The following is a 27,102-nucleotide window of genomic DNA, read 5'->3' on the forward strand; positions in this document are numbered from 1 at the left end:
AGACAATCAATCCCAGGGTGTTGCAGAGGTAAAAAAAAAAAAAGATAATCAAGACATTTCTATTTTATCACCGTCCTTCCATGAAACATCTTCCCACCAGAGAGAACTGTTGGGATGACAGTGGTTGAATTTATTTTTCGAATAACATACTTTCCAGGTACAGTCTAACAATTCCAGGTCAAAAATAGACCAAATTCTTCTGAGGCCATGTTGGAGAAGTGTGTAATTTTGTTCTGTATTGATAAATAAAGTTGATTTAAAATAGCACAGGGAGTGTTACGTAGCTACCTTTAACTTATTCCAACCTGAAATAAATACTGTGTTTGTTAGTTCACAGAGAACATTCTTCAGTGTGCTTTGCTTCCATCCAGTACTTTCCTTCCCGGAAAGATAACAGCTGTCTAACCTGGTGGTAGATGTTTCAGCCAAACGGACCCACAAGGCTGCACAGGGCATCTGCCAGCTGCTTTGAAGCTCAGTGTTAGCACCTTCTTGGCTTAAATAGGATGCTCTTCAAATAAGGGTGGATTTACATTCTTTTTAAAATCAAATTTTTTTTTTTTGTATTTTTCTGAAGCTGGAAACGGGGAGAGACAGTCAGACTCCCGCATGCACCCAACCGGGATCCACCCGGCACGCCCACCAGGGGCGATGCTCTGCCCACCAGGGGGCAATGCTCTGCCCCTCTGGGGAGTTGCTCTGTTGCGACCAGAGCCACTCTAGCGCCTGGGGCAGAGGCCAAGGAGCCATCCCCAGTGCCCGGGCCATCTTTGCTCCAATGGAGTCTTGGCTGTGGGAGGGGAAGAGAGAGACAGAGAGGAAGGAGAGGGGGATGGGTGGAGAAGCAGATGGGCGCTTCTCCTGTGTGCCCTGGCCGGTAATCAAACCCGGGACTTCTGCACGCCAGGCCAACACTCTACCACTGAGCCAACCAGCCAGGGCAAAATCAAATTTTTAAGTAGTTTGATTTCTTCATACAGGAAAATGTCAGGAGAGTCATGTGTTTACATAAAAATTATATTGGTTAGCTTAATTTTTCTGGAGAAAAATAAGGTAGTTACTAATTATGAAGGAAAATATAGTTGTTATATAGATGTGGTTGTTACAGAACTAGATTCTGAAAAATAAAATGGATCCGAAGAGATACAGTGCTTCGATGTATCACACTTTTTTGTTTACTTGGTGACAAAATTTAGCAGTCATTTTTTCAATAAATATCCTGACATGTAGTGCAATGTTCTAGTCACTCAATTTTGTGAAAAGGGTGAAGGGGTGAAGACATTCTTAATGAAACAGCAACCATATAAGGCAATAATAAATAACTAATTGAGAAAAAGTAATGTAGTCAATAAGTGAAAACAAATTCTGCCATCAATTGGGGAAGCCCTTTGAAAAACTGGGCACGGGAGCTGGTCCTTGAGGACTTGGCTAGCTGGAAGAGACATGCTCCAGGCAAAGAGAAATGTATAAAAACATAAAGATTGTAGAAGTACACTGCTCATGCCTGAGCTTAGTGGACTAAATTAATGAAAATACTGAGACCATTTTCAATAGGTTGGTTAAGGACCAGAATATGGAAAGCTTTGAATGCCAGAGTGAGTATCTGGTAGATGACAGTTCAGCTATGGGGAATTCTGCAGAAGTATTGGGCTAAGGAATAGAGTGAGGAAGTCACCCCTGGGAGTGGATGGGTGTGAAAGAGGAGAAGTGGGAAGGTTAAGGGAGCACATTAGAAATTGTTACTCTAGTCCTAGTGAAAAAATAAGGATGCTGGTATTATATTAGAAATAAATAGCAATTGACAATTAGATAAAGATGTGATTACGTGTGTGTGTGTGTGTGTGTGTGTGTGTGTATTACGTGGCTGTAAAACAACAACAAAAAACAATGACATCTTACCATCTGCAAAAACATGGATGGACCTAGCAAGTATTGTGCTAAGTGAAATAAGTCAGAAAAAGACAAGTACCATATGATTTCACTTATATGTGAAATCTAAGGAATAAAATAAATGAACAAACAAAACAGAAACAAGCTCACAGATACAAAGAACATTTTGATGGTTGCCAGATGGGAAGCAGCTGGGAAAATGGGTGAAAAGGGGGAAAAGATTAAAAAGTACCAGTTGGTAATTATAGAATAGTCACAGAGATGTAAAGTACAACATAGGTAATACAGTGAATATTATTGTAATAACCATGTATGATGCCAGGTGGGTACTAGATTAATTGAGGTGATCACTTTGTAAATTACCATATTTCCCCATGTATAAGACTCTCCCATATATAAGATGCACCTTAATTTTAGGGCCCAAATTTGGAAAAAAATTGCATCAAGTTATTGAACTCAAGTTTTATTCATCATAAAATTCATACTTCTCATTACTGTCAAAACTCCCATCCATTAGCTTGTCCCGATCTGTGTTTGATGATGAATCACTGTCTTCTTATATTGCCTCGTCCTCAATTCCATCTATGACATTTGAAATGCCACACCCACTGTATAAGACGCACCCAGTTTTTGGACCCCAAATTTTTTGAAAAAGGGTGCATCTTATACATGGGGAAATATGGTATATACATGTCTAATCACTCTGTTGTACACTAGAAACTAATATAATATTGAACATCACCTGTAATTGAAAAAAAAATAGCAACAGAGGCAAACCCTCCTAGTATAGAAGAATAAAGGCCAAGACTAGCTTCCAGCTTGTGTAAAGGGGAAGATGAAATTGACATTTTTTTCAGAAAAGGAAAATGGGGAGTGAAACATGGTTTGAAAAAACAAAATAAGAAATTTTCTTTTAAATATTCCAAATTTGAGGAACAGTTGGAATGCCAATGGCACAGTCCTAAGGAAGCTGAAGTGTAATATCTGAGAATAAAAATATAGGCTTCTCTAATTTTCTCTGACTCCATCCTCATCTCATTGAATGTTCTTAAAGTGCTTTCTTCTTGTTTCCCTGCTCCTTTGAATTTTCCTCCTGTTCTTTTGAATACTCCTTTCTCAGTTTTTTTTAGCAGTTGTGTTTTCTCTCAATGTCTGAAGTTTCTTCAGGCTACATCTCATCTTCTCTAGCCACTTCCCCTCCTCAGGGATACTTACACTTTAAAAATTTAAACACCATCTAATTGGGGGACCCCTTTGTAAAGTACATAATTGTTTAACCAATGTGCTGTACACCTAAAACTAATACAAAATGATATTGAATGTAAACTGTAATTGAAAAATAAAAACTTAAAAGACATATGCATTCAGCAGGAAAGGTTAGGGAGAAAAAGTTATTGCAGGAATAAAGAAGAGAAGAGAATATTAATTTTTACCCCATTGTATGTTTTTGCTTTCTTTGTCAAATAGTAATCGAATGTAAAGGCATGGGTTTCTTTCTGGGTTCTCTATTCTGTTCCATTGATCTCTATGCCTGTTTTTATGCCAGTGCCATGCTGTTTTGATTGCTATGACCTTGCAGTGTAGTTTGATACCAGGTAGTGTGATTCCTCCAACTTTTCTTTCTCAAGATTGTTATTGCTATTTGGGCTCTCTTGTGGTTTCATATAAATTTTTGAAATATTTTTTCTATTCCTCTGAAATATGCCATTGGTTTCTTCATAGGAATTGTGTTAAATCTATAAATTGCTTTGGGTCATATGGACATTGTAATGATGTTAATTCTTCCAATCTATGAACACGGTATATGCTATGTATCTTCAGTTTACTTCTTCTGTGTCTTATAATTTTCTGAGTACAGGTCTTTTACAACTTTGATTTAATTTATTCCTAGTATTTTACTCTTTTTTGAAGCAATTGTGAATGAGATTGTTTTCTTAGTTTCTTTTCTGACAGTTCATTTTTGGTGAATAAGAATGCAACTGATTTAATATTTATTTTGTATCCTGCTACTTTACTGAATTCATTTATCAGTTCCCATAATTCTTTGGTGGAATCTTTAGGGTTCTCTATATTCATTTATCTGCAAATAATGATAACTTTACTTTTTCCTTTCCCATTTGGATTCCTTTTATTTCTTCTTCTTGTCTGATGAGTTGGCTAGGTCATCCAGTATAACGTTGAATAAGAGTGGCAGACATCCCTGTTTTGTTCCTGATCTTAAGGGAAACACTTTTAGTTTTTGCCCACTGAGTATTATGTTGCCTGTGGGTTTGCCATATATGGCCCTCATTATGTTGAGGTATGTTTCCTTTATTCTCACTTTGCTGAGAGTTTTTCTCATAGATCTGTGCAGGATTTCATCAAATGCTTTTTCTGCATCTATTGATATATCATGTGTTTTTATCCTTCAGTTTGTTTATATGGTATATCATGTTTATTGATTTGCAGATATTGTATTAACCTTGCATCCTCACAAGAAATCCTACTTGATCATGGCGTATGATGATTTTAATGTATTGCTGGATCCAGTTTGCTAATATTTTATTGAGAATTTTAGTATCTGTGTTCATCAAGGATATTGGCCTATAATTTTCTTTCTTTATATTGTCTTTGTCTGGTTTTGGAATTAAGATGATGCTGGCCTTGTAAAATGAGCTTGGGAGTCTTCCCTCCTCTTGAATTTTTTGGAATAGTTTGAGATGGACAAGTTTAGTTTTTCTTTGAATGTTTGGTAAAATTCACCTGCGAAGCCATCCAATCCAGAACTTGTGTTTGTTGGGAATTTTTTGATTACTGCTTTGATTTCACTAGCTGTAATTTTTCTACTCAGATTCTCTAATTTTTCCTGATTCAGTTTTAGAAAATTGTATGTTTCTTGGAATTTATCCATTTTTGTCCAGATTATCTATTTGTTCACATATTGTTATTCATAATATTTTCTTATAATCATTTGTATATTTTTGGTTCAGTTGTTACTTCTCCTCTTTCAATTATGATTTTATTTATTTGGGCCTCTTTTTTCTTGACGAGTCTCATTAAAGGTTTATCAATCTTGTTTATCTTCTCAAAGAATATGCTATTTATCTTATTGATCTTTTGATGTAAACATAGTCTATTCAATAAATGGTGTTGTGAAAATTGAATAGATAGATGCAAAAATAAATCTAGACCACCTTCTTAAATCATATACAAAAATAAATTCAAAATAGATTAAAGACTTAGATATTAGACTTGGAACCATAAAAATTCTAAGATAAAACATAGGCAGTAAAATTACAGACACTGCTTATAGCAATATTTTTTTTTGATATATCTCCTTGGGCAAAGTAAACAAAAGAAAAACAAAGAAATAAACAGAACTACAGCAAACTGAAAACCTTTTCCACAGCAAAGGAAATGCATCTCACAAGGGGTTAATATCCAAAATTTATAAGAAATTTATAAAACTCAATACCCAAAGCATAATCCAATTTAAAAATGGGCAGAGGACCTGAATACCACTTCTCCAGAGAGGACCTAAGGATGGCCACTAGAATATGAAAACACACAATACAGATGTTCAACTTATCATCAAAGAAATGCAAACTGAAACCTCAATGAGATATCTCCTCACACCTGTCAGAATGACTATAATCAATAAATCAACAAACAAGTGCTGGTGAGGGTGTGGAGAAAAGGAAACCCTCATACACAATGTTGGTGAGAATGAAGATTGGATCAGCCACTGTAGACAGCCTTATGAAGCTACCTCAAAAAATTAAAAAGGAATTGCCTATGACCCAGTGATTCCAATTCTGGGAATATATCTAAAGAAATCTGAAACACTAATTTGAAAAAATATATGCACTTCTATGTTCATTTCTGTTATTTAAAATACAGTTCAGTTCTGTTATTTTAAATTCCAGTATTTGGAAGCAGCCCAAGTGTCCATCAGTAGATGAGTAGATAAAAAAGCTGTGGTACTTACTACTTGGCCATAACAAAGAAGGAAATCTTACCCTTTGCAACAGCATGGATGGACTTGGAGATAATTGTGCTAAGTGAAAGAAACAAGTTAGAGAAAGACAAGTACCATATGATTTCACTCATATCTGGAATTGAATGAACAAAATGAACTAACAATCAAAATAGAAGCAGACAGACAAACACCAGGCTGATAGCTGTTGGATGGAGGAGCCTAAATGAGGGGGGTGGTGGGATTGAGCAAAAAAGGAAAATAAAAAGAAAAGGAAAAGCTCATGGACATGGACAACAGTGGTGATTGCTGAGGGTTGGGAATGGTAGTGGGAGGTGGAGGAAGGTATATAGAAGGATATATGGTGATGGACAAAGACTTGACTTTGGGTGGTAAACACACAATACAGTATACAAATAATGTGTTGTAGAATTGTGCACCTGTAATCTGTTTTTTTTGTTAACCAGTGCCACCCCAATAAATTCAATAAAAAGAAAAAGAGAAGAAGAGGAGAATCCATTTAATTTCCCAATTGGGAAGAAAATAAAACTTAAGAGTTTTTATAAAGCTACAAAGTAAGATATCAATAATATGTACTGTACCCTCATTTTAGTTTGTTTCATGGTATCTTAAAATGTTTTGCTGGAAAATCCAATGTTAATTATTCTTTCTTGAAAATCCAAATTACATGACTACTATTACATTAAAAAATTTAAATAGCTTCTAAATGGTGATGACTCCAAAATTTTTATTTTCATACCATTCCCCTCCTTTGAGCTACCTATTCAATAGCAGTATTTAATTCTGTTATGGGCACATGAACATAGTCCAAAATAGAATTTTTAGTCTTCTCCCAACTTGATTCTTCTCTAGGGTTTTCTATCTCATATCACAGAGCCAGCATCCACATAAGTTGTTCAGACCAGAAAGCTAACCTGGAGTCCTTCTTAACATCTTTCTCACCTCACCCACAGATAATCAGTACTGCACATTTTATCCTCATAACAATTTCTCAAAGCCAACTATTTCTCCCCATCTCTACTGACAAGACAATATACAAACTCAGCATTTATTTAGTTACTATGTATCTGACAAATGCTAAAAACTTTTCACGACTTATTTCATTTGGACTCATGAATTCATTTAAACACAAGATTTCAAACCCAATGCTATCTTACTCAATACACTAAGCTATCTTACTTCTTAAAGTCCCAAATTCTTGAAAAATCACTAGAGATATTTTGCATTACAGGAATTTGCTATACATACTCATATACTCACATAGAAATATAGATACTATTGCAATCTCTCTAAATTATAAATTTTCTCTAGATAGAAGATATACACACACTATATGTGCCTCATTCTTTTAGAGTAATATATTTCTTCTATACTGCTCACAAAAATTAATATTTGATATTTCAAAATGAATATGAAGCAATAAAATATCCCCCAATTTTTGTGAGCAGTGTATTTCCATCACAAATACATTTGACTATGTTGAGTAATTTGGACATTATAAAAATTCAATTTTTTATATATAGCTAGGGTAATAATAAGACTCTCAAGATATCTTAAAAAACAAAAATGATAACAATGCAAAAAGTGTCCCATTCTCTGGCAGAGCAAAGAGACTAAGGCTAAGCAATATGATAGCCAATAGTTGAATTGATCATATGGTTTAGGAGAGCTATATTCTCCAGACAAAATGGCAAATAGCAAGTTCTGTAAATGCTCAATGGATGTATCTACACAAAATAATAGAAAGTCTTTCTTGAGGAAAAAGATCCTATTTATCATTAATTTCTTTAGTGTGAACAGCCAAGTGAATTTTCAAATAAATGCTCCTATTATATAAACAATCACTTACTGAGATATCTTGGAATAAGTTTCTTCAATGTCCAAATGTTTAAAACCATGTCCACAATCTCTGATTTATATAATTCATTGGCTGACCCAACAATGATGGAATTTCAATGTGACAGACTCATATTTGTTTATGGTGTAGCTACTCAAATTTTCCTGCCTTAGGATATTATTTAAATTTATAAAAATGATAAGCAGTTATTTTTCCAAATATCAATTGACTTGTAGACATAATTAGAAAATAATTCTGTAATTAAAAAATTAAAATAAAAAAGTAATTCTGAACAGAAATGATAATTCATCTCAAGAATTGTTTTTTAGATTATAGATAACTTCAGTTTGGTTTCAATCTACAAATTTTCCCTAGTTTGAAAAAAATATTTACCAAACTAGTCTGATCTTTGGTAAAAGAAAAAAAGGAAAGAGAAATACTATACTCTCCCTTTGAGATTTACCAGGTACAAAAGAATGTTCTCAGAAGAAGTCCTATAGCAAAAAATATTTGCTTAACATTGCTTAATTACAGTATTTCTCATACATGGAAACCACAGCCCAGGGAGTTTTCTATAGAAATAATTTTAGGAATGCAAGTCTCAAGAATTTATAAACTATAACATGATGACATTCAGGTCTTCGATAACTACCAATTTTACTAATGTATCTACTTGACAATATACTATAGGTTATCCATTATGGGAGTTCTCATTTTATTCATTCTTTTATTTTCTAGTTTCAGCTAATAATAATATTAACATATTTTTTCCATTGATTTGAGAGAGAGGGAGAGAGACAGAGAATGGGAGAAAAAAAGAGAGAGGGGAAAGAGAGAAGCATCAGCATGTTCTACTTAGTTATGCACTCATTGGTTGCTTCTTGTATGTGCCCTGATCAGGGATTGAACCTGCAACCTCAGCATGCTGGGATGATGCTCTAACCTCTGAGTCAATGGGCCAAGGCCTAATACTTAACATTTTCTATTTCTATATTCTTAACTAGGGTATTTAATTTGGTTATTTGCTGTTGCTACTAATTTCTTTAAATCTGAAAACGAGAGATCCTTCTAATAACTGATTGAACTTCCCTCTATTAACCTGTAACAATCAACTTAATTTTACTTGTATTAAATCAAGCAATTTATGCATACCCTCAGTTGTACTCTGGGACCCCCAGCAAGTTGATTTTAATTGGACTTGGGTTTATGCCAGCATTAGGTCTGTGCAGTCATGTCAGAATCCATGGTCCTAAGATCCTAGCCTGGTCATGGGGCAACAAGAAATCTCTTCTTTGGGATATTTTGGACCTGGTTCTTTTCATTCCTTTTGACTTAATGCAAAAACACTAAGCCACAGAGATGCATCTTTAAAAATATGGCATTACCTAGTCATTTAATTTAAGGTATTCTTGATTGCGTTGAATACAATATTTTCTTAAGTTTCCTTCAGTGATTCACTGAGTTTTCCTTTAGTGGAAAGAAATGATTATCCATAATTTCCTACCAACTATGATAAGTCACAATTAATACTATTGGTGTTAATTTTAAGGAGTGACAAGCTGCTGTGTAGAAAATAGAAGGCATATCTCCAGGTCAAGGACCCTGTGAGATTTGAGAGCAGCCTATTATATAGCCTCATTCAGAGCTTCAAATTCATATGATCTCTCTACAAATCCACTATAACAAAGAGTAAAAGATAAAATAATTTTTTTTGAATATGTGAAAAGGTGCAAACCAAGCTGCTTATATTGACCGCTGGCCAATCTGAATGAAGGTATGACGGGGTAATAAATCTTCTGCTTGTACTTCTAGAATTGTTTTTAGTATGGCAGAAATCTGTCATGGAATTGGGGTTTATTTGAATTTGCAACTTCCTGTTGAGTTCTTTTCATTTAATAATTATGCAATATGAAAATACTTTAAGGTTATAAAGCTTGATTATGCAGACCCTTCCGTTGGGCAAATGAGTTTGTAAAATTTGTATTTTTTCAGTTTGCTCCCTTTGATTGTTAAAAAATGGTGCTAGGCTGCACATGTGTGCTTGTCCTCAGAGCAGGGCAATTGGTTCTAAATTGTGGATTGCATTCCTGTTTGGGAGGGGCTATTGTTTTGCTAATATTTGCTGGAGGAGGGGTCTTTGTGGGCCCAACCAGTTTTGCAGAGAGCAGAAAAAATGCAGAGTGCTGAAGAAGAAGCCAGTTTGTGCAGAGAGAAAGAAGGTATGCAGATAAGGAACCAGAGCTAAGGGGCTTTGGAAGCCCTACTGAGGCTTGTGGGGCCTTTGATTCTAGACGGAACCAGAGTAGATTCTCCTGGTTGTGGAACTGGAGAATGCATGAGGGCTTTGGGAGCCCTGAATGAAAGGGAAGTGTTTTCCCTGTGTGTTTGCTCAACGGCCAGCGTGAGAGTTTAGTAAAGGAATAGTCCACCATTTTTTTGGCTTCTGTGGGTCAAATAAGTTTGCAAATATATATATTTGCTCTCTTATAGTTTGCATTGGATGTGGGGGACAGGCTATAAACAGGCAGGGTCCTTATAGCCTAAGGCTTAGTTTTAAGCCTAAACTTTTCCCCACACCCTTGACTGTTGCATGATAGGGGGTGGTGCACTCTTATAAGGAATCCCATTTATGCCTCAGATAAGTGGCTTTGTCTCAGAGACTTCTTTGTATATTGGATTAAAGGTTTTGATTGCTATACTATAAAATGGGGCAGAGGAGCCCATGCTGGAGGAGAGCAGAGAAAGGCCACATGGAGAAGAGAAGCAGCCAAGATGGTGTAGTGCTAAAGGAGAATTCAGTTTGTGCAGAGTTTGTGCAGAGAGAAGATAGGGAATAGAGGTGAATAAGGCTGGTGAGGTAGAAATCTTTAATTCTAGGAAACTTGGTTAAGTCAGTGGCTTTCGGAGCCCTGAATGGAAAGGGAAGTATTTTCCCATTGGGTGTATTTCTTGCCTGCTGGGTGCAAGCTAGGATTAAAGCTAATGGCCCACCAGTTCTTGGCTCCATTGTTTCATTACTGTCTGTCTGAATCAAATGGAAACCTGCATGGGCCAGGCGGCTGTGATAGTGGCCGTGGCTACTGGCTTTACAGCTCCACCATTTCTTTACAATCTGCCCAAATCCAATGAGAACCTGCATGGCCACGATGGTGGCGGCCACTGGTCATACACCCACTTAAAGAGAGATCTGGCATAGTTTACTTGATTATTTAAAATTCTATTTTTAAGCTTCTTCTAAATAATTAAGAGTGCTAACTACTCAAGAAAAGGTACACTTATTGCCCCTTATTCTTTACAGTCCTAGGACAAATAATACATTAGATAGATTACAACAACATCTGTGGTATATGTGGTAAGAAAATTATTTTTACTAGAAATAATCCAAATAGATGCAGGCCTTTCATAGGTACAAAAATGAATTATGTTTTATTTTGCATTTCAACCACAGCATTGTTTTTAGAAAAAAAAAGTGCAAAAAATTATTGTAAAACACCATTTTGAGATTTTTAACTACATAAAGCTAAAAAAGTCTTCATTCAGAGAATTACCTCAGAATAAACAGAATTCCTATTAGCTTAAATGCAATTTATATAGACATAAAGCACATATTCAGTGTAATATATATAGTTCCCTTATTAGGAAGAATTGCCTTTGTTTTTGGATTCCTCTTCTAATTATTTTCTCTTCTATTTAAGTGATTATACTGATTATAACTGTGGTTTCTTTTTGCAGAAAAAGTTAAAAATGATCTTTTTATATATAAATTTTACATATACTACTGCTAAACAATATATCATAATATCTATATAATTTAAATCATCCACAAGGATTTATATTGCTTTCAGCATTATTTTGAATTATATCATCACAATAAGACTCATAATCTCTTCTCCAAAAATCTATTAATCATGTCCTAATTTGATATGTGGTTAAAAATACTAATTTCTTAGGCTACTTAAGGGCTAAATTAAATTCATACTGTATTTTATGAATTGATTGTAAGAAGAAACCATAATTATATGCTATTACAAGGTGTTTTGTTGTTATAATTCACCTAAAAATGCATAAATCGCTTGTTAATACTGCACAGAAAAGTTAACTCTAAAAAGCTTTATGAAGCACTGAATTCTGTTTAATGGGTGGATAAAACAATATCCTTTTATTGGCACCCTTACTAGCTTCCAATAATAAAAACAGGAAATTTTAGAAGTTCAAATAAAGTCAGAAAGGCCAAATTCAGGCAGAAAACATGGCATTTCACTAAACATAAGAAACTGTTATTTTTTTAATTTATTTTTATTTTTTTGTACTTTTCTGAAGCTGGAAACGGGGAGACAGTCAGACAGACTCCCTCATGCGCCCGACTGGGATTCACCCGGCACACCCACCAGGGGGCGATGCTCTGCCCATCTGGGGCATCGCTCTGTGGAGATCGCAACCAGAGCCATTCTAGCGCCTGAGGCAGAGGCCACAGAGCCATCCCCAGCACCCGCGCCGGGCCATCTTTGCTCCAATGGAACCTTTGCTGCGGGAGGAGAAGAGAGAGACAGAGAGGAAGGAGAGAGGGATGGGTGGAGAAGCAGATGGGTGTTTCTCCTGTGTGCCCTGGCCGGGAATCGAACCCGGGACTTCTGCACGCCAGGCGGACGCTCTACCACTGAGCCAACCGGCCAGGGCAAGAAACTGTTATTTTTGAAGTCAGCGTTCTGTACGTAGGACAGCTTAAATGAGTCAATATAGATCTGTACTGCCAGGGAACATATGGGCTGAATTGGGCTCTCCCATGAAAGACCCTAAAACTATATCTCCATCAGATACAGTCCCAATGTGGCGAATAACTGTGTGAAAAGGTTAATTCCAGCCAGAGCAAAGCAACTGCACTGTTTATATCCTGTTTTTGCCACCTTTCCAACAATAAGCATTGTTCAGCCAAGGGTACATTATATCTGCTTAGAGATCGGAGGTAATGACGTTATGACACAAGGTTTTCTCTTTGAGTGTACCTGGATCTATATTTTTCCCTCTGAATCTGAGCACAATTTTCCTACTGTTTACACTGAAACTGAGAGTATATTTTTCTTTTCACTGATTCTCTAGTAATTCATCCATATTACTAAGGGAGAAGAAGGTTTTAGAGACTTTACAGATAATCCATTGAATATTCTGAATTAAAGAATGCAAGATTTAATTTTAAATCCATTTAGGTTTAATAATAGTTTAAAACTCTTAGTGGAATTTGAGTGAAACTAACAGATTAATTTACCTCAGCAGAGCACAGAAATCCCCTCACAATTGCACACATCTTGTTTCATTCTTGTCCCTATTCTTGTCTAGGGTCAGAGCTGATAAAATAAGAGATCTATATTTCCTGTGTTCATTGATATTTTAATCACTGAAATTTAAACATCACAGCATTATTCTTTTTGTTTGTAATTACTTTGGGATGGTCTTCATTTTAAGATGAAAGTGGTATCTTAAGAGTAAAAAAAGGAGGAGTGAAATCAATAGAGTTCCCGTGGAACCCTGCCTCTAGTCTGTGCATGTTGTTCTAAGCTGTTCTGCTGAGATCTCAATTATAAATGAAGAAGGAAACTGGCTTTAAGAGCAGACTTATATTCATTCATAGAAGAAAAACAGAGGATGACTTGACTTTGGGTGATGGGTATACAGCATAATCGACTGTCCAAATGATGTGGAAATGTTTTCTCTAAATCTATGTACTCTGGTTGACTAATGTCACCCTGTTAAATTAATTGTCTAAATTAAAAAATTAAAAATAAATAAATAAAATGAAAAAGAAAAAAAATGCAACATATTGGATCTTTTAAATAAGCAAATAAACAGTCTAACAAAAAAAAGTAAAAAGGCATGGGAATAAAGATGAATGTTTAGTGTGGCTCTTTGTTCCCTACAATGGATATGTTCTAGCTGTGTAAAAATATAGTGATGTAACAAAATCAATGGAAAGTAATTCACTCCAAGTATATTTTTAAAAATTGATACATGTGATTGTGGTTAATTTAAAAAATATATATTTCAGGTTCAGCATGAAAATCCAAAATTAATATTGTCCATAATTTCTCTAGTTAATTCTGATTTTGCTTAAGATTTAACCAGATGCCATATAACAGGCATATTCTAATCAACAGTATTTGTCATGAAAATGGGATTTGGTAGCCATATTTCCATATGCTGCATGTAGGAGGTTAAAATTCATCAGGTAAGTTTTATGCAAAAAAATATTGTGACAATGAACAATATCACAAAAAGTATTAAGAAAACAATAACAGTATTTTGGAGAGCTTTCTTTGTGTCAAAAAAGGTATTAATTGCTTTATACATTTTATCTTAATCTTTAAAACAGTTTTATAGAGATCATGATTATGGACAGAGAGGCAGGATTTGAACGCAGAGATTTAATAGTCCATACCCCATGGTCTTTACCTCCATTCCCCAACCCTCCTTAACTTCACACTGTGTGGCTGCAGCGCCCAGGGCAATGCAAATATTACTGAAACCTAATGCAGAGAATGTATAGAAAGATTCTCACCTTAGACCAGTCACCCATTCGCCACACGTAGCATTTTGAGTAATCCTCACAGTCCTCAGCCTCCCTGGGTCTGGTGGAGAGGATGCATTTTTTTCTAGGATTCGTACACCTCACGGTACGGTGGCGGACACCTTTGCCACACTTGACCGAGCACTGGAAGATAACATCAGAGAGTTTGGGTCAAGTCAGTGATTAGGAGATATAGGCGAATGATGAAATTATGTTAAGTACTGGTGCTACTCATCTCTCATAAGCCTATAACCCACAGAAAAGCCAGGTGAAGAACAAAGAATAAGGAGAACAGGCAACCCACCAGTATCAGAGGCCAAGTATAGCTCAGGAAACAGGGCTGAATGTGAAAGGGTTTGCAGAACAGAGGATCATGATTACAGTAGGAAAGACAAATGGCATGCAATGATCAAAATGTAGATACTACATTTCGTTGACATCAAATTTTTACCTAGATTTATATAAAAAATGCATTACTTTATTTCTGTTAAAAGTTATGCTGTTTTTAGCTTTAAGAAATATTGTGAAAAAAATAAATATTGTGAAAAAAAAGAATTGCTTATAGAATGTCATTTTTTACAAACTGTTCTTAAAGCTAAAAGAGAACATCTTAGCAAAATTAAAAAGAGACTTTCTTTACATAATTATATGCCTCTAGAAATCATTATTCTAAATGATTGTATGGGCTGAAATATACTTTGGTTCACAAATAGTTTTACAGTATAAATAACTGATGCTTGATTGACAATGGTGATGTAGCTGATACGAAGCACACGTGCATATTCCACCAAGCTTTTGGTGCAATTTAGCCTTTCATTGTACGTTCATACTTTCTATTACAGATATGTAGAAAGCTTCCCACCTTTTCAAGGGTATGTATCACTGACTATCTGGACACAAGGATCAAAGTGGAATTGGGTGGGACAGGAAAGTGTGGGGGAAATAAGAGCTATCGCAAAATGCAAAAATCCAATTTATATTCGGGTCTCAAAAACATCTCAAGAAATAAGTGCAGATAAACATTTAGCAACAATGCACTAGGAATAAGAGTTGTGTTGCTGAAACTTGAGCATGGAACTAATAATATTTTCAATACACTAAACTTTTGAATGAATATGTAGGCATCTAATAATCTATGGCTTGTTTTTGACTATGTTGAGCATTAAAGTAGACTCCCCCCCCTTTTTTTTGCAATGAAAACTACCCTGATCCATAAAGCCAATTCTTAAATTAATTCAAAACAAGAAAAATGTTTTTTAACTGGCATACTGCATTGAGACATATCACTTTTTCCAGATGATGCCAAAAATCTGTATAAGAGAATATTTCTGACCTATTTGCTCCTGAGAAGTTTGCAAAAACGTTATGGTTAAGCTGATTGGACTCTCCAGATTGAACTGACTCATTTTGATGTAAAATTGGAGATTGCATTAATTCTCAAAAGTATACATTACATATAAAGAAGAATCTCTTAAACAGTAAGGTATAGCTCAAGAAATAAGACAACAGAAAGTCACACTCCTTGCTCATGTGCTTTTGGGGGATTGGGTTCATGAAGAATAGTCACAAATCTTATTACTTTATCCTCATTTTCAAATGGATGGTTACTCACTGCAACCTAGCATTTTCTGTTTGTCATTTTTATATCCTATCTAAAATTTTGAAATTAAGTGCGTGGATGATTTAGCTCTGGGCATGTGTATGCATTTGTCCTGCACAAGTGTATAAATATATAAATGTGTGTGTGTGTGTGTGTGTGTGTGTGTGTGTGTGCGTGCTCTCTCCCAGATACTCACCTAATATGCCCCAGAACAGCCAGGAAATATAATAACTGGTGTATGCTCCTGTGTAATGATATATATCATGATAACAGAAAGTAAAAAGTAAAGAACAGTTTGGCATGGAATATACCTGCACTACAAGCTAGCAGGTAAGTTGTGTGCTGGGTTCAAATCCCAGCTCTTCCACCTTGATTAAACTATTTAATTTCTCTGAGCTATATCATAAAAGAGTAAAACTGTAAAATTTATTGAATTAAATATAAACTAAATTAAATATAAATAACATACTAGATATGAATTAAACAAAATCCTTGATCACAGGACATGATTGTTAAATGTTAATTCCTTTCTTCTCCTTTTCCTTTTAAATGTTCAGGGATATCTAATGAGTCAAATATGTATTTTGGTATGCTCCTACTTAACAGTATACTTATGGTATATACATGAAAAAGCAGGATTCTAAAATGTATATAAAATATGATCTTGATCATGTTACAATATTTTAAAAAAAAGGATAAATATATCTTTGTTTTTTTTCTATTTTTGAAATTATTTATAATGAGTGTACTTTTATCATCAGCAAATCAACAGATAATACTGAAAAATGCCAAATGTCGTGTAAAGAGATTCTGAACATGATATGACACAACCTTAAAGAAACTAAGATTCAAAAAAGAGAAAGGAAAAGGGAAAGAAACGGGGTGTCCGCACCTCTGACCACACCCCCGCCTCCCACACTGTCATGCAGTCCTGGCCCTCGCAGCGCTGGGCAGAGGCAGGCTTGGGCTCAGCACAGTCCCTCTCCCAGGCCCTGATCAGGGTTCCATTCCTCAGCTGCTGGGTACACGCCACTTGTCTGCTCTGCATCCCTTTTCCACAAGTTCGTGAACACAGGGTCCATTCTGTCATCATCCATCTAAAAGTAAAGCAAGAGTCACTGAAACAAATGAAAAGATAGCCATATTTCTAATGAACTGGGATCTCCCCAAGGACTCCTAATTTACACACCGTTCAAAATTTATTTCAGGAATAAACCAAGGCCTACTACAGAAAAGTGATGGCTGAAATTTGTTGTCTGCACAATTCCTGTCAATAAAACACTCTCTGTATTTCCCATTATTGGGACAACCTTACAGTAGGATCTAAGTCTCCTGCTAATCTTTCCGCTCAATCGTATTTAAACACAGAGCAGGGCAGTCAGAAGCCTGAACCTAATGCTGGCTTCCTTACATTCTGTTCATATTTTTTTTCTTTCTGAAGCATCAAGTTTATTACAAAATTTGAGAGAATAAAATAATAAGAACCTCCACAAATATGGGAGTGAAGGAGAGCAGGGGAGGCGAGAAGGGCCCTAGAAAAACAGTCCAGTCTGAAGTATCATTCAGACGGGGTCAAAGGGTGGACCTACAGTGAGAACAGGGGGCTCCAGGCTGTCATCCAGGCACAGCAGAAATTTTAGATAAGATGCTTCTGAAGGCCACAGTGATGCCAGATCCCCTCCTGATGTGAACCCCGTGCAGAGAACTCCACAGCAGGTGCACTCCTCTACCTTCCACTGAACCAAGTTCTCGTACCTTGCACACACGGCACGTATTTCTGGCACTGTTCTCACCCGCAGCTGTGGGCATCCAGCCACTGGCTCACCTCCCACACCACGTGGTGGTTCTCCCTGGAGTTCAGCACCTTCAAGTTCAGCGTTTAAAATGCAGGGGGTGTTGCTTGACCTCACCAGCATCTGACACCATGGCCCTGCCTTGACCGTCCACATTTTTAACCATCACAGTGGCTTGATTCTTGTCCTTTTGACATGTGACTTCATTGTGGATGGCCCACAGCAAAGGCATCTTAAAAACAACCTGAAGACCCTCCAAGCCACCTGCTGCCAGCCCTGGTGGCAGCCAGAGGGAGAAGCGGGGGTCCCACCAGCAGGCTGCCTAGCTTGGAGGCATTTTTCATCAGTGGTTCCCTCTTAGGCCATATCCTGCAGATAGTCAAATAAGTCTCCACCGCTGATGTACTCCATGATGATGAACTACTTGTTGTGCGTGGCAACCACCCTAGTCAATTTTGTGATATTGGGGTGATTTAAGCGTTTAAGACAATGACCTTCACTAAAAGCCTCAGGAAAGACCTGCCAACTATGACTTTCACAGCTCCATCTGTGCCCATCAGAATGTGTCAGGCCTGCCTCCCTTTGGCAAAGCCCCCCTTGCTGTGGGTGCGCAAGAAGATGTAGTTGCCAGTAGGGCATTCCTTCCTGACAGAGGTGGCTCCAAAGTCACTGACGTAGTGACTTCAGAAGGAAAGCAAGCCAACCAGTCCAAGTCTAAGAGTAAAAAACCAAGGCTATTAGTCCAAGTGCAAAATCCGAAAGTCAAAAATCAAGCCAACAAGTCCAAATCCACAGGTCCCCACAAAGCCTCCTGGGCTAAAACAGACAAAATCCTCAGCCCAGCCAGCACCTTATATACGGTGGTCTGTAATCTATCACAGGGTTGCCTCATGAGGTCAGGGCAATCATGGACCATCAAGGCTGGGGATAACCCACAGTGGTTTTCTCACTTTTTGTCCCATGACCCTTTTACTCTGGAAAAAATGGAAAAGGACACCCAAAGAGTTTTCTGTTTATGTCAGATATTAAAGATTGATATTGATTTTACTGGAAATAAAAATCTAAGATGGAAAAAAAAAAATTAAAAGTCTGGCCCTGGCTAGTGGGGTAGTGAGGACATTTATTCCAGCCCAAAGATGTCAGTTCCAATGTGGGGTCACCAGTTCAAGCTTGGAATTGTCAGTCCCGAGGTCATCAGCTTGATCCCTATGGCACTGGCTTGAACCCTGCTCAGGGCTCATTTGAGAAGCAATCAATAGAACAACTCAGTGGAACAAGGGGTTCATGCTGTAGTGTTCCATGTATCTAGCACATTTGTTCATGAGTTAGAAGAAGACTTTGGGGGGAACAAAAATATATCCAACTACTTCTTTAATCAAAGTAATTCAGAAACAATCTTAACAAATATTCACATTCTGTGCTCACTCAGCTTTTGGAACAGGTAAGCAGGGAGAGAGCAGGGATGAATTCTGGTCTTGCTGTATGTGGGCACTTGTGAGGCGGAGGGAAGGCCAGCTGATGGGGGTCTTTCTGTAAACACTGAAGATGGCTCTTCCCTCCAGGACTTTGTGTACATTCTTAAAACAATACTCAGCAGCTGTTATGTTTCTACTTTCTCATTTGTAACAGTATTGATTAGGCTGACATACAATAGATATTCAGTAAGTAGTATATACTATCCATATTATAGTATATTTATAAATGACTTATACTTATTCATAGATTTATCTGGCTTCATTGTCCACTTGCTTAGAAAACAAATCATATGCTCAGCTAGCCCCCCGCCCCCATGCGCCTGTTTTCACCTCATGGCACATGTTTCTGGAACATCTGCTGCTGAGATCCTTGATGGCCAGTTCCTTTACTCCTAGAAGGGCTTCTCCATCCTACCCCCAGGATTGTGGTCCACTTTGCCCTCTGTCACCTGGTCTATGGCACTCACACAACACAATGGAGGGGCTCAAAGACTACCTACAGAATGTGATCTCCCTTCACTGATAGGAATATCATCTCTTCAAAGGCAGGGACCAATGCCAAATTCTTTGTGTGCATAACACTTTCACACAATAGCATTGCATTTTATGTTTCTCTCCCTGTTTTATAGAAATAGCCTCAATTCTTCCAAATTTACTTAAGTCTGTATATTCTTAGCAATGAGATTAAGAGATGTTACATCCTTGTACAAGCCTAGTTTTCTCATCTGTACAATAACTTTTTTTCTTCTTTTCCCAGTGAGAGGATGGGAGACAGAGAGACAGACTCCAACATGCTCCCTGTTGGGATCTACCCAGTAAGCCCCATCTGGGGCCAATGCTCACAACTGAGCTATTTTTAGTGCCTGAGGTAGAGGCTACACAGAGCTATCCTCAGCGCCCAGGGCCGATATGCTCAAATCAATCGAGCCATGCCTGCGGGAGGAGAAGAGAGAGAAAGTGAGAGAGAAAGAGGAGGATGAGGGTGTGGAGAAGCAGATGGTCACTTCCTCCCATGTGCCCTGACCGGAAATTAAACCCGGGACATTCACACATGGGGGCTGATGCTCTACCATTGAGCCAACTGGCCAGGGTTTTATCTGCATAATAACTTAATTCTAAATGATGCTATGCTTCTGTTTCTGAAAAATAAATCAAAACAAAACTCATAATAACATTTGGACTCCGTATCACCTCTAGCTAGCTTTTTGTCTGCTGGCTGGTCAAGAATGATATGGACCTACCATCTTACTTTGGAGGCTCAGAGTGGGCTTTTCCCAAAGAGAGTATTTATTACCTAGTTAATTCAGTTTTTACTTCATCGTTCTGCACAAAGACACCCAGGCTATAAGCACAACAGTTGAAATCCATCTATGTCCTTTTTTTCTCCAACATGCAATCCAGGACACTTTAAAAAAAAAAGAAGTATTTGAAATTTTATGGGATCTCATTTTTTAAAATAAAATTCATTTTATGGATTCTTATATAATGATAGAAAGTTACTTTTCCCATTCCTTGTGAAACTGCTCAAAAATGAGAACACATAAAATATATCATCATGAGAGAAAACATTTTGTATTTTAGAACCCATTTAATTTGGAGTTATCCTATTTCCTTATCTTTAAGACATTTTTTAATAAAGCTACCTACTAGGACATCAATATATTTTATATTTGGCACATAGGATCCCTTCAGACAATTTGGTGACATTTTCAAAAAATGTGATTGGAAATTAGAATGTCTCTTACTAGGGTGGGGAAAAGGAAGAGGCAGGAGAAAGAGAGTTGTGCTATGTCAGTGAGTCTTGGACAGCTGTCTGGTGATGACCCCTAATAACTGCCCAGGTCCATCTGTACTTTCCAACATTTTGGTTAACCTCATCAATATCACTTCTTGGTGGTGCAAAATATACTTCCTCCTTTTCCAAGAGAAGGAAAACACTGTTGTAACAAAAAGACTTTCAGTCTCTAGTAGCAAAAATCTCTCACTCAGAAATGGACTGACATCTTAAAACTATTCATATGATCATTTCTTGAGTCATATTTCCTGAAGTGTTGAAGTCAGTGACTGAATGACAAATGTACACTCTCATCCTTCACTGACCAAGCTAGGAAGAGACAGATACACCTTTGTCCTCCAACGAGCTCAGAGATATAGCAGAAGAAGCCATTGCTTTTTCATTCATATGAGGTAGTTATATGGTATATATATAAAAAAAGATGTTTTGAAATATTTTAACAAATTACTTAATGCAAGAAAAACTAGCATTTTAATATCTATTAAAAGAAATACAGAGAAAGATAATTTTTAAGAATAACAACAAAGGATCCAGGTTCTTTAGCTGACAGAACAGAGGACAAAAACTCTGCCTCTGTATCTGCCCAGTACTGAACGCAAAGGACCAGAAGACATGATGGTAGGTAAACCACAGTTCCTCAGGTCGCCTTTCCCATTTAGTACCACTCTGCCTTATAAAAAAGCTGAAGTAGTTCATGTCTTTCTTGAGTTAAGCTGAGAAGCATACAGCCAAGCAGGTGCATAACATTACTGAAAGCACGGTGATGAACTTTTATCTTTCTCATATTCTTTTCTCTATCATTCTTTTGTCCCATCAACGGTAAGCATATTTTTTTTTCCTGGGGAAGATATATTGTTTCAGAGGATGAATGCAAAGGGAAGGAAAAGTTGATAATCAGCTTCTGACACAGAAAAGCAAGTCTGGAAATTTCAGCTTTGTAGAGGAAGGAAGAATTTTGGGAATTATTTTCAGCTCTTATTAACACAGTGCAAGCCAGATCTGCAGGGCTTAGTAACTGAGTTTTGCAAGGAGCAGAAATTGGAATTCAGATGCAGTGCTACTTCAGAAAGGAGTAAGGCAAAGTCCAGGGGAATAAGGAAATCAGAAGAACTGAGCACTACCCTTCATAACACTAATTCACAGATTATTGAAGATAGGGTCCCAATAGGGTTCATAGACAACCTTATTCCTCTGCCCCTTTCACTGCCCATACTTAATCATTGTGGTGGAGGGTAATGAAAAGATGTTATAGTTATGAGTTGCTGCAAAGCTACAAATTCTTTGCATATTTGAGTTGTGGGATGTGTAAATTCACTGACTCCAATGCAGAAACTATAGTGAGAGCAGGCTAATTCTGTGCAACTCCTTAAGACAGTAGTTCTCAAACTTTTTGAAGTCGGGGTGCATTTAAAATCCTACAAATAATTGTAGGTGTACTATATACAAATTTCTGAGAATTATGTTATAATAAGTCAAATATTAAAGAAAAAATATAAAGTCCAAGCATGCTTTTATGGTAATTAAACGAAATAAATACAACAAAATTAAATTTATTCTGACTTTAAAAAACATTTTTATGTTACATCTTTTGAGTTATGCTTTTTAGAATTTGTAAAAAAAAGAGGGGTTAAAAATAAAAAAAACAACAAAAAAGTTATTTTTTTATATAGAGAGATACATTCTTCGTAGATTTAGTAAATTTGGCTGGTCACAGCGTGAATGTGTTAAGTTTTTTCATTCTTTTGTTTATGAGAAACATGAGCCTAATGTGTCTTAGTGATTTCTTCAATGTTTGGGCATACAATATATTTGAGAGGCAAACTCTCATTTCCTCATCAATACATTGAAGAATTCCTCACTTTTTACTCCTACTTGTGTTGAGTGCAGAAAACCCCCACCATACATATCATCTTAACTTTACACCAAACAAAGGATAGAAGAAACTTGCCTCCAGTCTTTCTGGGGAACATGGAGGGTAGTGTAAACAATCCAGCACCACAGCTTAACAGCCTTTTGCAACCTAATCAGGCAAGTAAGGTGGGGGGTTGGGCAGACTGTCAGTTTACAGCCAATTCCTCACACCTCTGCCCCCCCCCCAATCTAAACTTCAAAAATCCTGTTAGTTTTTGGGTCCCCAAAAGGCACATATTTCTCTGTAATACCATAGGGTGCACCTGGAAATCTTCTAGGGTGCACACTTTGAGAACCACTGCCTTAAGAACTCACAACTACACCCTAACTTATTGAGCCTCAACAGGTCTCTGAGTGTCAGGATAGAATAAATGTCCCTGTCTCCGTATTCTAGAGGAATTACTCCAGCCCCAAACTCCTTTTTGTCATTTTACTCCTAAAAGTTTCTAGGACTTCTGAACCAGGGCTTAGTCACACTCAAACCCAACATCGTTTTATGGGAAAGTGCATGAATTTCCAGGAGCCCTGTGATGGGAACCATTCATTTGTTGCTAGCCTGCTCCAAAATTTAATAAGGATAAATTCACTATTTGTCTCTGCTAGTTACTAAGGCATGGCTTCTTCCTATACCACTTTCAGCTGCTTGTGAGTTTCTGCCTGCTTTGTTGCCTAATACTCACAGGGGACCAAGCAACCAACTATCCAGTAACTAGGACACAGGTCAGGAATCTGTGATCAGAGATCAGGAACTGGTCAGTCTGCCTTGGGAACTCAGGGAGAGGAAGTAAGGACACAGAGGGGGGCCAGGAGCACCACACTGCACCATGGCTGAGCAGGAACCTGGGTCCCCACCAGTCCTGTTTGGTTTACATCACCCTAGGCAAGTTCCAATATACCATTTCAAAGAATTCAGGAATGACTAGCTAGATACATCAACCCAATAACCAGATTTTTGAAGAGGCGACTAATAGGCAACCCAATAATTTTAATATTTCCTCCCATCCATTAATGGCTGTTTTCACACTGTAGAGAGCTCAGTTAAAATGAAGGTTAAGTTTGAGCCTTGATGCTCCAGTATCCATTCTATGAAGTCAACATTCTTCATAGACCTTGCTTACTTAGGACCTTACATTTTGGGTTGGATCCCTTGCACTGTTTTTTAAGAAAATGTGATTTTGGTAAAATTTTAAGTGTGTTTTAAAAACTGACAATTTAGTGGCCAGACGGTGCTTTTCCCCGTGGTTGGATGGGTTACCTTGTCTGGCATGGCTGCTCGTTGCACTTGCGGACCTGTGGCTCTGGCTTGGTTAGGTATTTGCATTTCTTGTTGTCCACAATGCTGATATTCTTGTTCATGATTTTTGTGCAAGATACTGTTGTCTTCCTTTCCCCTGAAAATAGCAAATAAATACATAAAGAAATATTATAGGCCTTTATCTTATGGGCTTAGGAGGCAGACTGGCATCAAGGAAAGAAAAAGGAGTATAGAGATATTTTAATAATTTTGATTATCCTGACTTTGACTTGGGGGTGGGGTGGGGAGAGACAATGGAGTGGCAGAAGAACAAGTGTAGGTTTAGGATGTTCCCTGGATTTTCCTCAACAACACTGCACACAGCCCAAGGCAATGTGCAGGGTAAAAACATGACGACACCTCTCTACACATGTGGACTAAGTAGCAATGCATCTGCGGTTATGGCATATCTTGTAACTGAAACCAATAGATCTTCAGCTGCATCTTCTAGCATGGGCAGCACAACATTAGACTGATCATAGTTGTGTTCAGTATCCACCAACTTCACATAATTCTCAAATAAACTGCTGGAGAAGCAGAAGTGACTTATACTCTCACTCTTTTTTTTTTTTTTTTTTTTTCAGAGAAAACTGGGCCCACAAGATGGGTGTTATGCAATGTAAGAATTTGGGACACATTTCTAGTCAAGTTCCTCCTAATCTCCAGTGCTTTAGATGCTCCTTTACAACCTGGTTCACATATTTAATAAATATTATGTCAACTTCATATAATGCTAGTATGTGTAAATACTACTTTTGCATTACAGTGATGCCAACCTAAAAGAAGTATTACAAAATGTTACATTTATGAAATATAAATGTTAGTTTTAAAATCTACTTTAAAGCTTTCATAATCACAAGACACTCTTTTACAGAATAGACATCGTTGCCTAAACCAATTTAAATAATGGCTTTTTGCCAACTACAACACAAAAATATGACAGACATTATCCAGAAGGCTTTGGCTGAACATATACAAAGTCACGGAATAAATAACTCAGGGCTAATTGTACTGAGTTTTCTTCCTTTGCTCAGAAAATATCTAACCTGAGTTGTGTAAGCCCAGACCTTACATATTGAGCTATTGAAAACAAATTTTTTTAAGTAAGGAAAGGGAGTGAGGGGAAGTGGAGGAGGGTAGAGGGGTGATAAATTCTGATGGAGACTTGACTTGGGGAGATGACCACACGATATACAGTGTACAGATGACTTATAGAATTGTGTCCCTGTAATCTGTGTAATTTTATTAACCAATGTGATTACAGTTTAATAAAATTTTTTTTTTTAATGTATAAGTATCGATATATCAAAAGGGCCAGCTCTCAGCAACACGTCAGGGAGCACCGAAGTGGTGCTCTGAAAAGCCTGAGAGCGTGAGGATGAGTTGGGACATTTCCACAATGCAGTAAGGAAGCTAACATAGGAAGTTTTTGGCAGCTAGGAGAACCTTAGTCCTAGTTAAAAAAAAATTTATTGAACAAAAACAATAGAATCAGGGGGAAAATCCATTGCCACGCTACAGACACTCCATGCCTATGAAAATACATCTAAGATCATAAAGACATATGGAAATGTTATTGTTTGATTTTTTTCTTTTATATATTTTTATGTCCCAGCCAACACAGGAAATTTCCATTCTAGCATTTAATAGCAGTGTTTCTAATGTATGCAGTTCCGCAGAACCTGGGGACTAGCAGAAAGTGAAGTAACTGGCCTCCTGCCTGGGCCGTGAGGGGCTGCAGGCCACAGACAGTGTAGTTCTTGCTTTACAGCAAGTCCTCCACCTCAGGGTCATTCCCATTAAGTCAGTACTGGGGAAATCTGTTTTGAAGTTTTGAATATAATTATGAACAAAAGGGCCATTATGCATTTCTCTCATTACCAAATTTGGGCACAATCTGAAAATGTAAGGTAATTTTTATTTACTGACTCTTTGTTTTCTGAAGACAATTAACAAAGACTAGATAGATACTACATTGTGTTTCTTCTTTCCTAGGCTCAGAGATAAGCTGATTCTTTTTTCTAAGCTCTGTATTTAACCCCTGAATAGATATTTTTAATAAAACTATATTCTATTCAGGTAGATCACATTTCTAAAACTCGTATCATAAATGCAGAAACACATCTTGGGAGTGGGTTCCGTGTTTCAACATGCATAACTGAAATTCTGTGTGTTACTGCATATTCCAAACTGATAATAAAACTGAAGAATTCTATAAGACAGGCACTACATACATTCGTCTTCATAAATTTCATTTAAAATTTTTATTTATTTACTTTTTACTGAACTAACAATGGGCAGCAAGCAAGCGAACCAAACGTAAATGTACTTTAATGAGGATGAAGCACTTTTGTCTGAGCACATCTCAGAGATAAACGGAGTCTGGTTAGGTTCTAAGTAGACATTTTTAAACTTGGACAACTGCCAAAATCATGTTATGTCATTTATTTCTAAGCTATTTTTTTTACATTTCCATATAATATATTTTTTTGGTCAGGATTTGGGCTTAATATTAAAATGGCTATTTCACTTTTCATTTTTATTATTTTTTATCTTTTCTCTTTGATTTAAGAGAAAGGAAGGTAGAGAGAGAGACAAGCATTGACTGGTTGTGGCACTTAGTTGTGGTGACTGATTGCTTCTCATATGTGCCCTGATGGGTTTGATCCCAGAGTTTCCGGCATCTTAGGGACCTAGCCGGAAACCCTGGGATCAAGCTGGTGACTTCAGCTCACCAGAATGACACAGGGTTCATTTTTTATTTTAGTAAAAAAGTTTTAATTTTGTATTGTGTGCAACAATCAATAAATAATCCAAAATGATTTTGTCATTTCCACACAAAAACATTTAAATGGAATCTTACAACTTTCAAGTTAAATGTAACTTGAATGCTGCCACAACATTAAGGGAACTTTGTAAACTAGCTTCTTTCTACTTCTCTGGTCAAATCATTTCTCATAGCTTGATTCTCA

At 37.0% G+C, this 27,102-nt stretch overlaps 1 protein-coding gene across 1 annotated transcript in view; it reads right to left on the reverse strand.

Moving 5' to 3' along the window:
• Window positions 1–27,102, reverse strand: part of ADAMTS19 (ADAM metallopeptidase with thrombospondin type 1 motif 19) — a 500,178-nt gene that overhangs the window by 15,741 nt on the left and 457,335 nt on the right. The window contains exons 19-21 of the mRNA XM_066276903.1: window positions 24,092–24,227; window positions 16,755–16,959; window positions 14,254–14,406 (exon numbers count right to left, since the gene is read on the reverse strand). Coding sequence (XP_066133000.1) covers window positions 14,254–14,406; window positions 16,755–16,959; window positions 24,092–24,227 — 494 coding nt within the window. The remainder of the gene's footprint in view (window positions 1–14,253; window positions 14,407–16,754; window positions 16,960–24,091; window positions 24,228–27,102) is intronic.

This window comes from Saccopteryx bilineata, chromosome 4 (genome assembly GCF_036850765.1).
Source record: "Saccopteryx bilineata isolate mSacBil1 chromosome 4, mSacBil1_pri_phased_curated, whole genome shotgun sequence".
Classification (NCBI taxonomy): Eukaryota; Metazoa; Chordata; class Mammalia; order Chiroptera; family Emballonuridae; genus Saccopteryx; species Saccopteryx bilineata.